Source organism: Plectropomus leopardus, chromosome 10 (assembly GCF_008729295.1).
Source record: "Plectropomus leopardus isolate mb chromosome 10, YSFRI_Pleo_2.0, whole genome shotgun sequence".
NCBI classification, from domain to species: Eukaryota; Metazoa; Chordata; class Actinopteri; order Perciformes; family Serranidae; genus Plectropomus; species Plectropomus leopardus.
In genome coordinates, this window is record NC_056472.1 from 10733134 (window position 1) to 10746251 (window position 13118).

At 38.6% G+C, this 13118-nt stretch overlaps 1 protein-coding gene across 1 annotated transcript in view; it reads right to left on the minus strand.

The window, feature by feature from the left end:
- Positions 1-13118, minus strand: part of stxbp5l (syntaxin binding protein 5L) — a 151947-nt gene that overhangs the window by 131161 nt on the left and 7668 nt on the right. Inside the window, exon 2 of the mRNA XM_042494697.1 lies at positions 2049-2146. Coding sequence (XP_042350631.1) covers positions 2049-2146 — 98 coding nt within the window. The remainder of the gene's footprint in view (positions 1-2048; positions 2147-13118) is intronic.

Sequence of the window (13118 nt, forward strand, 5' to 3'; positions counted from 1 at the left end):
TGATATGTAGACATGGCTCAGATAGCGCAGAGTAGTTGGATCTAGCTAACGTCACAAGACAAATCACTACAGTACCTCAAGTGCTGCCAGTACAGCTTATTGACAAAATGCTTTCTCATGAGGCAACCACACTCCATGGAAACTAAGATATATTGATCACTCCTCTGCTTAAACTGACACACACTAACACACATACCGCACTTGCACGCTGGCACTCAGGGAAACACGCATGCCTACACACCACACAGTGGAAAAAAGCACCTCCCACAGAGAGCCCACATAGCCACAGTCCCACACAGATGATCAATAGTGTCATCTGAATATTCAACTTTGGGTCCCCAGAGATCAATAGAGATTTCTTAACAGGAATATAATATGTGTTTCTTCCAAATAATAATGATGTGCTGCTACAGAAAGAGATAGTGCAAGCTTTAATTTGCTTGTTTTTACATGATGCTCCACCCTGGAGAGACTGGGTGAGAAAAATGAAAATCTGGTTAAGTGGTGATATATCCTTGGTTGGTTGTGTGTGCAACATTGACACAGCGTTGAAGCAGGACAAAAGCAAAAGGCAGGACCAAGTGTTGTACCATTATTGAGGTAGAACAGAGCATGAGAATTTATTGCACTGACTACCACTGTATACAGCACTAATACAGCTACAAAGGGAGGAACATGGAGAGGAGAAATGCATTAAAAAAGCAATAGCGAAAAAAAAACAACAAAGGGAGACCATGACAGAAGATGACAGGTGGATGTTCAAAGCCCTGGCAAGAAAAGGATGAACATTGAGACAGGCTGTGAAGGACAGAGGAAGGGTGAATTGAATAAATAAGCAGGAATAACGGGGAAAAAAGGTCCTCTAGACAGAAGGCGATGCAGGGCGAGGCAGAATGAGAAACAGCAAAATAGAGAAATGCGTGTATGTGAGAGCATGCAATTGAGAGACAGTGAGAGAGAGACAGAGAGTAAGTGACAGGCCACATGGGAGCAGATAAAGGTGTGTGCAGCATGTCAATATAAATGCTAAGTCACTCAAGGGCTTCCATCCAGCTGAAATCACAGCCTTGCTTCACAATCAGGCATTAGACAGAGCCTCCTGCTCTCCATTTCGTTCACTCTATTTCAAATATTCAAACAATGTCACATCTTCCTTTCTCTGTTTCTTTCAGCAGAGTAATCACTGTCCATCTATTACCCCAGCTGGGCCAGCAGTGCGGCTGCTGCAGCATCAATAATTGCTTGCTTCCCTAAAGGCATACTGGGAACCCTGGGTATTTATGAGGGTGTAATCTCCTACCTGGGTTGCACTGACATGTCCTTTCTCCCATCCCTGTGACCGGGTGACCCAGGGGATGGGCTGTTGGATGGACAGTTGCGAGCCTGCGACATTAACAGCTGAGCAACATGAAGTGACAGGGCTGAAAGAGGTATGAGAATTAGAGGATAAGGGGAGGGGGTGGAGGAAGGAAGGCTCCTGCCTGGAGACACACTACAGCAGTCTCACAGGTTTGTGTGAGTAGATAAACTATTAATGCGGGCAGTGTTTTTTCTCCTGATACTAGTATCGGTCATGGATTTGACAAATATCAGTGTTACTTACAGTTATAGCCAAAGTGCACCAGCAATGTTTTTTTTTTTTTTGTTTTTTTATTGTGAATTGAAGTGTTCTTTTTTTATTTTTAAATGTATCTTAATCAATTATCCTTATAATTACAATAACAGCTTGACAATAATCGCTTCCTGCCCAACAAATACCAGCAAAAAGTCATAAATAGTATAATACTGTGACAATGTTTTTAGGCTCAATTTTTTACAATGCACTTACATTTCTTCTCACATTGTTAAAACAGAAAGCTAGGTAATACAAGCACTGCTTACAGTTTACTGTGATAGATTATATTCAATTGGGTTTGTTTTTCTATAATGTGCTTTAATAAAAAGCTGCTGTAGGTATTGTATTTACTGTATAGATAAATATACAGTTGGCCTGTGTGTCTCCAGACAAGAGTAAGGGAGGAAAAGAGCAGATGAGGGTTAAAGGATACATCCGTACTCCGCCTGTCCTAGAGCCAATGGCCAGGATCTTCTGCACAGGGTCAAAGGCCAAAGCAGTGGGCTGGTAAGGGAAACCATGACGCACCGTCTGCAAGGGAAAGACAAAACAATATTTTTAATCAAACAAAAAAAAACATTTTAGGGTCATAGGAAGGGAAATAAAATTATTTCATCATTTAATGAAATTGCCTGCCTCTGTGATGTCCTACTGTGTCGTGAATCCAGTTGCAGGTTTGTCATCTTGAAAAGCTAAACGTCCATTTTCTAAAACTGACCTTTAATTCTGTGACAAAAAAAAGAGATGACTAAATAATCTAAAATGCCACTGTTTTCTAAATAAATGGTTGAAGATAACTAATGATGTCAGGGACTTTGTGTGGTGTATTTATTTCTTATTGTCATTTAAAACATTTTGCCTGTTTATGTAACTGACAACACATATTTGCATGACTGCCAGTCTGCTGTGGGGCCACTAAAAAAACATAATGGCTTCAACCCTTTGAACCCTGAGCAAATTGGCTTGATTTCTTTCAAAAACATGGGATGAAGGCAATAAGCTACTACATGAGAAAATACCCCAAAATTAGAAACAAATTAATAAAAAGATACAAGCAAATTATATTAAAATTAGCAAAAAAGTAAAGTGAGAAACAAAAACAAGGAAATGACCTAAAAAGTGCTAAAACATTTTTTTTTTTAAATGTTTTGCAACATATTTTTTATTTTTATTATAATATTTATTTCTAGTCATTAACAGTATAGTTTCTGGACATTTTTCCAAATTATTTTTTTAATCATTATTCTTCTAATCACTCTCTTTTTTTACACTAATTTCCTGTTTGTTTTCTAGTCACCTTTTACAAATTTCTTGCAATTTGCTCATTGCCTTTTCCAATGTTTTTAAGAGAATTTTTTTGGTCAGGTTTTAAAGGCTTAAATACATATGAAAGGTGTCTAAATGCAGCACAAAAAACTGATGTTCATCCAGGTTTCAAATGTTAAATGAGTAAAAACATTTTCCTGTGACATTTTCCTGTGTCTGATTGCTGCGGCGACAGTAATCAGACACAACTGTGTGCAACAAATACAGCAATACATATGACTAAAATGGAAGGAGTCTGGAATGATGATTTTCTCAACAACTGTTCATCCGATCACACACACACTGAAGATGCAGCCGAATTTCAGTGAAGTGAAAGCTTTTTGAAATTCAAAAACTTCACAAGGTCAACATTCTTGTATTGATGAAACATGAAGACACCACACTGTGTAATTAGCGAGGAAACTGCAGCTTCTGTTAATGTTGCATCTGGACTGAAATGAGAGTGAACTGGGCTCAGTATTCATATGCCAAGGCCTGACTAGGCAAAACGACACTGTCTCTCACACTCCCACTCTGAGATGTACTGCATGCACTGCAGCTGTCTGCTATTAGTCATGTTAAATTTCCCAGCAGTGCCTCACTAACAGTTATCTGCTCTGAAGAGATGTAGTGATATGGACATCAGCAGTGTTGGATGAAAATGGTACATGAATAATAATATTAGAGTTTAACAGCAAACTGCATTATGAGAAATTACTGTTTTAAGCACTGTACCAATGATACAGATACGTAAAACACCTGATGACCACCCATAACAGCAAAACTGTCTCTCACAGAGGCCCTGTTTTTCTCAGGGCATTGTAAAAAAAATCTCCCATCATATTTTTCCATCATAAAATTAAGGTTTTTGCAAACAACCCAACAATAACAATGATTTACTAATTGCTTGAAATCTCAATTTAAGCAATAGTGAATAAGGAAATGATTTCAGACAAAACCAGAGTCTGATGACCTCATGTAATCCCCAGCAAAGCACGGCTCACCTTCAGGTCTGATCAGGCCCTGCACAGGTTTCATAAGAAATCTAGTCAACATGAATGGTAATGAAAGCCTCAAATTTTTCTCTGAGAAGGTCAATAACCATCATGAACAAATACTTGAAAAGATACATTTGTTTTGTAAACTTCTTAAAAGAAATTGGTCAATAATAAACCTCCAGTTCTGAACCCACAATGGAATCATCAGTGGTTTATTTGTTCATAACACCCATTGTTGCCAAACTCCTCCGCCTCATCACCATCACAAACACCTTTGTTTGGCCGTCTGAATTGTTGTAACAGGGGTTTTGTGCTCTCATTAATACTGCAGAGGATGAATTTAAAAAGATAACATGAGAGTCTGTGGGTAAATTAAATGGTTATACAATGCAAAATGAAATCACTCAGCGGTGATCAGACTCGACAGAGGAAAAAGAGAAACAACACAGAGACACACAGGATCCTACTCCAACCACAGGACAGAGCCAGTATCAGTCTCTGCTTGTGTGTATCTGTGGGCATGTGCTATATGCGTGCATATGAACATATTTTCCATTCATTAACAGTAAACAAGAGCTATGGTGTGTATGTCTATATGGCCCAAATGTTCATTATTGCACATACTGCATAGCTTTGAGTGCATTTGATGGTGCATGACCTGTTAAATTCACATAATAATTAGGATAAGAATACCCTGTGAGCATGTATGAGACAAAAAACAGTAAGCACATCAAGTACATCTATCATGAATCAACACATGGTCAGTGTGGATTTGAAAATTTAGAATTAATATATTTGTACTGTTTCATCATTCCCTGTGAATTTTATTTTGTAAGGACATGACATACATGGTTTATCAGTCTCAGAGTTGGATCACATGGCACATGTCAGTTGCTGGCATTTTCCTGTCAGGTTTTATAATTTAAAGTCACATGTTTTAATACACTTTCTCATATCTGTCCCTTTAATAACACTGAATTATGTATTATATTGCTAAGTATGTATGCATATGGAGGGCATTATTGTAGGCTGTGACATTAAGATGTACACCATGAGCCACAACATAGCCATGCCAACATGCATCCACATGCATTATATATTTCAAAATTACACGACCTTGGGATTGTAAATCTCTTGCATGGTTTAATGTTTTCTTGCATGAAATAGGATGTTATATAGGGGGACTTTTTGCCAGAAGTTACCCTCTGAAACGTGGAGCAACACCAGTTTTCACGTGCTGCATTCAGACGCCTTTCACAAAGCCATTTAAATCTGTGAAAACTGAGCTAATTGGTCTGATTTCTTAAGAAAACACGGTGGAAACTTGGGAAGAAATGTCCCTCAGGTTGCAAGAAATTGGTAAAAAGTGAAAAGAAAATGACCTGAAAAAAGCGCAATTAAAAGAAAAAGAAAGAAAGAAAAGGGAAAATGTCCAGAAAACAATATCTATAATTATTATATATAATAATAATTATAAATCTAAAAGTATTTTAGAGAAAAATGTATACACTCTTTTCCAACTGTCAGCACTATTTTTGGGTCATTTCTTGTTTGTTTTGGTTTTTTTCCTTTTCTTATTTTTTGCCCGTTTTCCGGTAACTTTTACTATCTTTTGGGCCACGTCTTGTTAGGATGCTCATTATCTTTTCCCCGTTTTTGAAAGAAATCAAACCAATGTGCTCAGGGATAAGCTAGTGAAACTGTCACTATATTCTTGAAGAAGTACACAAGATATATAGTCTGAAAAAAATCATGCCCTTCCTCCTCTTCCTAAAGCCCTGATGGCTTTTTAGAATTAGAAAGCGGCGAGGCAAGCAACCAATCAGAGCTGAGAAGTCTAACGCAGCTGTCAATCATGTCAATTGCTCAGTGAACTGCAGTCAAATTGTCAAACTGGGCAGCACTGATTAAATATGAATCAAGACTCTGTTACTGCATCTCCTATTTCTCGCCTCAACTGTTTTTTAGTATTTTGGTGCACTGTTCAGCAGTAAAATGGGAAGGTTTATGACCCTGCTGCCATGTTGGACAGTCAATGTATGTATGTATAAAACACATCCTACTGGACCAACTTTCTCATTTTACAGCTACATAGTACACTAAAATATGTTTCTGAGGACATCTAAGACAAGAAATAGGCACTGCTTTAACAGAATCTTGATTCATACTGTATATGACCAGAGCTGCCGTGACTGACATGTCTGAGAGCTGCTTTGGAGACTCATCTTAGTTCACAAATGGCAATAAACAAATCACAGGAATATGATTTTTGTTACAGATTATCTGTCTCATTTACTCTTTAAAAAAAGTTACCAACTAAAGCATTAAGAGGTTCCAAAGTAGTTGGAATAAAGTTTGCGAAATGGGCACTAACACACACCTTCACCCTATCATAAAAACCACTTGCCTTCCCCATCACTGCCATTTATTTAAAGGACAAAGAGGAAGGTTAAGTTTATCAGTTATCAGGCAATAAATGTTTGAGCCCTTGGCAGTAAAGAGAGCTGCAGATGATAACAGCAATGAACTTCCAAACTCGCACTCAAAAACAATTCTCTGACTTTGACTCTGAACAGAAGTCGATGTTTAATAAACAAGCCAAATGCATCAGCAAATGATTGTACAAGACGAGAACAAAATGGGTCGCTCACACACACATTCATAAACAAAATCATTCACACGAAATAGCCACACACACACAGACACAGACACAGACACACACACACACACACACATTGGTTCTATCAGATCCTGGCCATACACACACATCCATCCTCTGGGTTTTTCTTTCCAGGGCCCTTAAGGTTCTCTCGCCCAACTTGGGTGCACTGTTGCTGGGATACAGCAGATTCACCCCCACATATACATACAAGAGAGCTAAGAAGTGGATGAGAAACACGTTTACTTTGGTGAATCTCAGAGCTGCTCATATATATTTCAAGGCCAAAGCCATAAAGCCATTTTTCATCCTCTGAACATGTAATATGTGTGCATGCGTGCATTCAACCATACTTCCATACTCTCTCTGTCTGTCTGTCTGTCTGTTTGTCTGTCTGCAGTTACACATGGCTGTTTTAATCTGTAAGCAAAATTTTAAAGCCCCGTCAGGTCGCTGTTTACGAGCGTTAGTAAAGAACCTAGTATTGTGTGATAAGCCCTGTGCCAAAAACAGACCAAAAATTAACGGGAAAGAGTAAAAATAAGGAAATACAAATAGTATCTACTGTTGTCATGATACCAAAATTATTCCATACTTGCCCAAAATGTCTCAATCCCGATATTGAAACAATACCATGGCAAAAAACTGAAACACCAAGAAAAGTAATGAAATAATATAAAAGATGACAGTCCTGACATGACAGATATGAAGGGCTTTAAAAAGGGACAGCAGGGGATTTATTGAATAAATTATGGGTACCTGATCAAGACAGATTAACTCAGTAACTGCTCTGCTCACCATTTTTTTGCATTTTTTTGAGTCTTTGTAATACTTTTTGTTGTTTTCAAACACAGCTGGAAGGGAAGGCTGGGTAGCTGCAGATTTTGCTGGCATGTGTTTGTGTGCCTGGTGGGGTGCGAATTCACTTTGATAGCCTAGAAAAACAATACACACAAATGACTGTAAGTGTAAGTCTGTCATTTCATGATCAGGCTCTAGAGGCTCAAACCCACGATAATTAGCCTGCACACTACAGCGGTGCACCAACAACTCAACTCAACTCAACACAAACCTCAAAATCGCCTCCTTATCAACGGAGCTCTGCTCTGTATATATGTATGGGGGCATGTAATTATGTTATTTATCACATTCGCTAACCAGCCTGTCAGTCTTTGAATTCCTTAATCAAGTCAGCATGTCTGTCAGCAAGATGCTTTGGATCCTTTGATCTTTTAGACATGTGCTTTGTGGTGTCCGTGGCTTCACCCTAACTGTCGGGGGGGTAAGCGAATAATACTATTTTGCTCTGTGTGTCTGCTTTGTCAACAAGCGGTGAACGGTCAGCAAGATAAGCATCTGAAACTTTAGCAGCCACGGCTCTCGCTCTGCATCTCAACATGATAGCAAGCAAATGTTTGGCACGCCAACAATGGACGGTGGGAATGACAGCAGAGTTCGAAAAAGCACACGCCCTCCACCTGCAGAGAGTGAAAGCAGAGCACTGAACAACGAACAACATCTCTCACACACACACACACACACACACACACACACACACACACAGCCTCACTATCGCAAGCGGAGAAACAGGGCTCTTATTAAAAGGCTGCCATTCATAAATTATCGATATTAATAAAAGGTGGTATTGTATCGAACAGCTGGGTACCGCAATACTTTTCTGGTATCAGTATACTGTACAGCACTAATTGTATCGTCATTTAGTTGAAGTGACAAAGATGTACAGTTAGAAATGCAGTCAGCCATGCAGCAACTGTTGACCTGCTGCAAAGGACCTCTGTTATGGCTGCCAGAGGCTGCATTATATCATCTCCATTCTCCATCCACCTCCTCCCCTTTTCTTTCCCACCCTGTGTTGTATTCTCCCCAGCACACACACACAACCTTTATGCACACAAGCCTGATGTTTAATCAGATAACCCCACATAGACATCCGCACCCCCCAAAGACTAATACAACCTCATGCCACCCACCATCCTCTCTCTCCAAAACAGCATTCAGCTGCAGAGCTGGTCTAGACCCCTGCTTCTATAAATAGCAAGCAGCACCCATGTCTACCACTGACTGGCAAATTGTGCATTGAGCAGCTATATCTCCACAGTGAAATATGATTTTAAAATCACAAATATACCGAGACTACCTAGACCTGGTCTATAATATTTACACTGATGAAAAGTACGCAAGCTAATGCTTTTTATGAACTATGTGGTACAGCTTATTCAAGATCATGCAATCTTATACATATACCGTTACCATAGGGTATGGAGTCAGCTCACAACAGCATGTGCATTTTTGTCACAGAGTATGTGAATGTGACAAATTACTTACAAGTTCCGTCAAAACACCCAGATCTGCTACGCAGCTCTGACGCTAACAAATTTGCTTTTGAATATTCTATCTTTCCTAATGCTTTCTTATTAGCAAAGACTAATGCACAATATATTAAAGTATCAGGCTTCATCTTTCGACAGCGCTGATCATTGCTTTGCCAATTAAAAATGACAGTGTGCTTTCTGAGAGTCGTGTCTGTACTTGCTGAAAAACTGTTTGTTGGAAAAGATATTCGATTACACCACTCATATCCAGTAATAACTAATCAACATAATAGTTGATACACAGTATGCAGTTTTATGGTAGCGCTGAAAAAGTCATGATCGTATTGCATACTTCTGGTGGCAGTAACAGCAGTTTCTAAACAAAGTCATCATTACTAAACAGGATGTGGGCGCATAGATTCAGATTTCTGAACAGAATGTAAGACTGAAAAGATGTTGTGTTTGCACACTGACAAATGATCTCTAGGAAATGCAATGTAGACATAACAATGCATGCTTTAGTACCAAATGCATGCAGGCAGCATTTCAGATAGCTAATTTGAGGTAGTGCAGTTGATGTCACTCTGCTAGCACATATGCATTAATACTGACTGCTGAGGCAGCTAGTTTCATGTGATATATTCTTATCAAAGAAAATTACTTCTCTGTCAGACACAGAAAAAACTGCACAAACATAAGAACAAAACCCAGAGTTTAATTTAATCACTTTCCTTTCACTAAACTAAAATAAGCCAAGATTTTTAGATATCAGCAAGGAAAAGGGCCACATTAGGGGAGGAAACACAGAGTAAGGGGTCATTGTTTGGTCTGTTTATAGCTGCAGGTCCACATAGTTCACAAGGCTATACAATGATCCTCTCGAAAATGATTAGTTTCACAAGTCTGGACACTACAAACCAGACTGCTTATTAGTTACTGAAAAATTAAAAAGAACTGCTCAAAGGTTATTAAACACAACATGGTCTATATCATTATTACAAAACACAGCTGGCTGGTGTTTTAGTCACTTTAAAAATGCTAAAGTCACGTGAAACAAGCAGCAGGCTTCAATGTTTGCCATACTCATGTTAGGTAATTAAGAACCCTGAACCTAAACATACACTCACTTTATCAGGTACACCCACACAATCTAATGCAGTCCAAGACAACAGTCCTACTGTAATATAGGTTTTTACCATCCTCATAATGATACATATGATAAACGGTTTTGGACAGCATTGTCAGAAATGTGTAAAGTCAATCATATGTTTTAGAACTGAGGTAATATTCAGTGTTGTTCACTGGAGAGCATATATTGAGAAGTATTTCTGTTTTCTGTCCCCCTCATGTGTGTAAAGGGAAGGATAAAAAAAAATATAAACTTCTCTCAATATAATGTAGTCCAGTCTAGTACAACACCACTTCTAGCATTGACCTAAATAGTACAAACATAATTCCATTTACACATATTAGTAAAAAGAGCTGTAATAGGTGTAATATAAGGATGATTGTTCACCAGGTAGCTAAATCCAGATGTTGTGCTAAAGTAGCCAGCAGATATCAGCCACTTTTTTAAGCACCACTGAGTAAGGGGAGTACAGGTATAACATGAACGCGATTCCCTTATCTTACCATTGCATCGCAGCAGCTCTTCAGAGCTATGCCAAGACAGTTTGTCAGCCAGTTGAAACTGGCCCAACCTTATGATTGATGCACAGCTTCCACCCTTCAATATGACAAACAGTACTACATGGCAACATTACTACAGTACCGTGGTATTGTTCAGGTGGGATACATCAATAAGGCACCCATGACTCTACAGCCTGACCTTGATAGTGCTTGAATACATTCATCTACACAACAACACAATCACAAGGGAAGCATTTTGCATAGAGAGCAAGAATAAATGGAGGAATGGATGGAGAGGGCACTTGTGATGTGCAGTTCGAAGCAAAAGTACTGCCAAGTGGTGAATAATGCATGGTGAGAGTAGTATGTATATGGACAGCAGAGAAAAGCAAACGGAAATGGTGAAGAAAAATTCAGTTTATATGGGAGCCCACAGGCTTAGCTGTAGATGTTTCTTGTAAAATAATTATGCTTTGGACAAAATGTGCCAGACTCTTATTCAGTCATCAGATACAAAGCAGACATTGCTTTTGCCAATAAGGTCGTAATAATATTAACTTAAAGGCCGATCACACCAAGACGCATCTCTAGAAAAATGTCCCCAGCAAAACCATTGTTCGCCTATGGTACAGCACGCTTGTCAGACACTACTCTCTTGCTGCTGCGCAACGCCTTTTTATGGTGGTTTCTGGGTGTGCATAAAGTTAAAATATTTTTAAGGCATGGAGTCACTCCACTCCTCAGTGTCACTTTTGGCCACTTGCACAAAGTATGCACACAGCCCCACTCCACAAATGTTCCCAGCTGTTTTACCAGATGTGCCTTCAAGGCGTTTTTGGAGCAGTGGCGCCTGGTGAAATGCGTCCCGGTGTGATCAGCCCCTTACTTCAACAAGCACACAGCCACATCTGAGAAAACTGGCTTGATTTCCTTCAAAAACATTGGAAGAAGGTAATACACAACAAAAGAAAAAAATGTAAATTAGTAACAAAAACAAAAGTAGAAACAAAGCAATAACATAGCAATGAAAAATAAAAACTTTTTTTCCCTAGACATTTTTCCTTAGCTTTTTAAAAAATAATTTCCTTAATCAACTACTTTCTTGAACTGTGTGGAACATTTCTTACCAAGATGCTAATTGCCTTTTTTTTTTTACCATGTTTTTTTTTAAAGCGATCACACCAGTTTGCTGAAATACTGGGTTAAAAGGGTTAAATATTTGCAAAAGGCGTCTGGAAGTAGCACAAGAAAAGTGATGTTACTGATGTTAAATAATTTTCAACTTTAACACATCTAAAAGCAAGCTTACTGGGGCATGTAGTTTTATATTTCAGTGTTGTTGAAGTAAGTGCTAGGCTTTGGAACACCTGTTTATTAGGCAAACTCGGACATAAATTTGCTCTAGGCTGTTAACTTACCAAACATGTAGGTAGCTAACTTTACTATGCAGTCCATTTCCGTGGCATGGACGTTGAGAGAAAATTTCGCCCATAAACGTCTTTGCCCACGGTGGCACCAAACGAAAAGGCAATTGTCGGTGGATAATTTGTGTTATGCAGCTCTCCCTGGGCTCTTGCAGCAGTGTCTGGGCGAGTGCGCAATGAATGCATGGTCCACGCGCCAGTCAGCCGGTGCAGGGAAGCGCGTGCGTTACACCATTCGCTATGTTTTCTCTCCCCCCCCTGGCGAAGTCATGACCCGCCCCACTCTCCCTCTGATTGGCTAGTACTCGTTCCCTTCATTGGTTGGATTGGTTTGGCGTGTGAGTGGGATTAAAGGGACCCTGACCTGGATGTAACCCTGTGTAACTTGAAGTAGCTGTCTCTCAAAAGAATGACAGATGATGATGATTTTTTTTTTTAATTAATCATTTTTATTTAAAGAAGAATAGAGAATATTATTTTTTATTTTTAAATGAATTATACATATATATATATATAGAATTATACATATATATATATATATATACACAAATGAGCTTTATTCTATTTTAGTGTCCTTCCTTCCACAAAAAAAGTACCCCTAAACGCAGAACATCAACAATATCATCTTTCATTGTATGGAGCAGCTCCATGCTTGATACCCTATGACATCATAAATTTAAGTTTTAGTACTCTACTTTTGGGATTTGGGAGGGAGGGGGTCATGTTTATTAAAATTTTTAGACTTTTAGACATGTATGAATTTTGAAAATGGGTGTAGTTCCCCTTTAAATCCGTGGTAAGCTTCAGTAACTAGTCACATGGCTTTATCTGTGAATTTCAAATGTGAGTAATGATGTGTTTGGCAGATTCCTTAATTATGGTTGATTACCATGTCAGCCTCCTGTGCATTTTTATGCAATAATGATGAGAAAATCTCAGAACTGTGACAACAAAAACTAAATCTTGCTCTATTGCAGTAATAAATAATTATTCTCTGTTTGCAAGAAATCCTAAATATGATATTGCACTATGGATTCATGGCCTTTCTAAATGTCTTTCTCATGTTTTGATCCTAGTGGTCCATGATCACAAATCTTTATTAAAATCACAGCAAAATTCTCAAGAGTATTGCTATTTATTTTAAAATTGTATTAC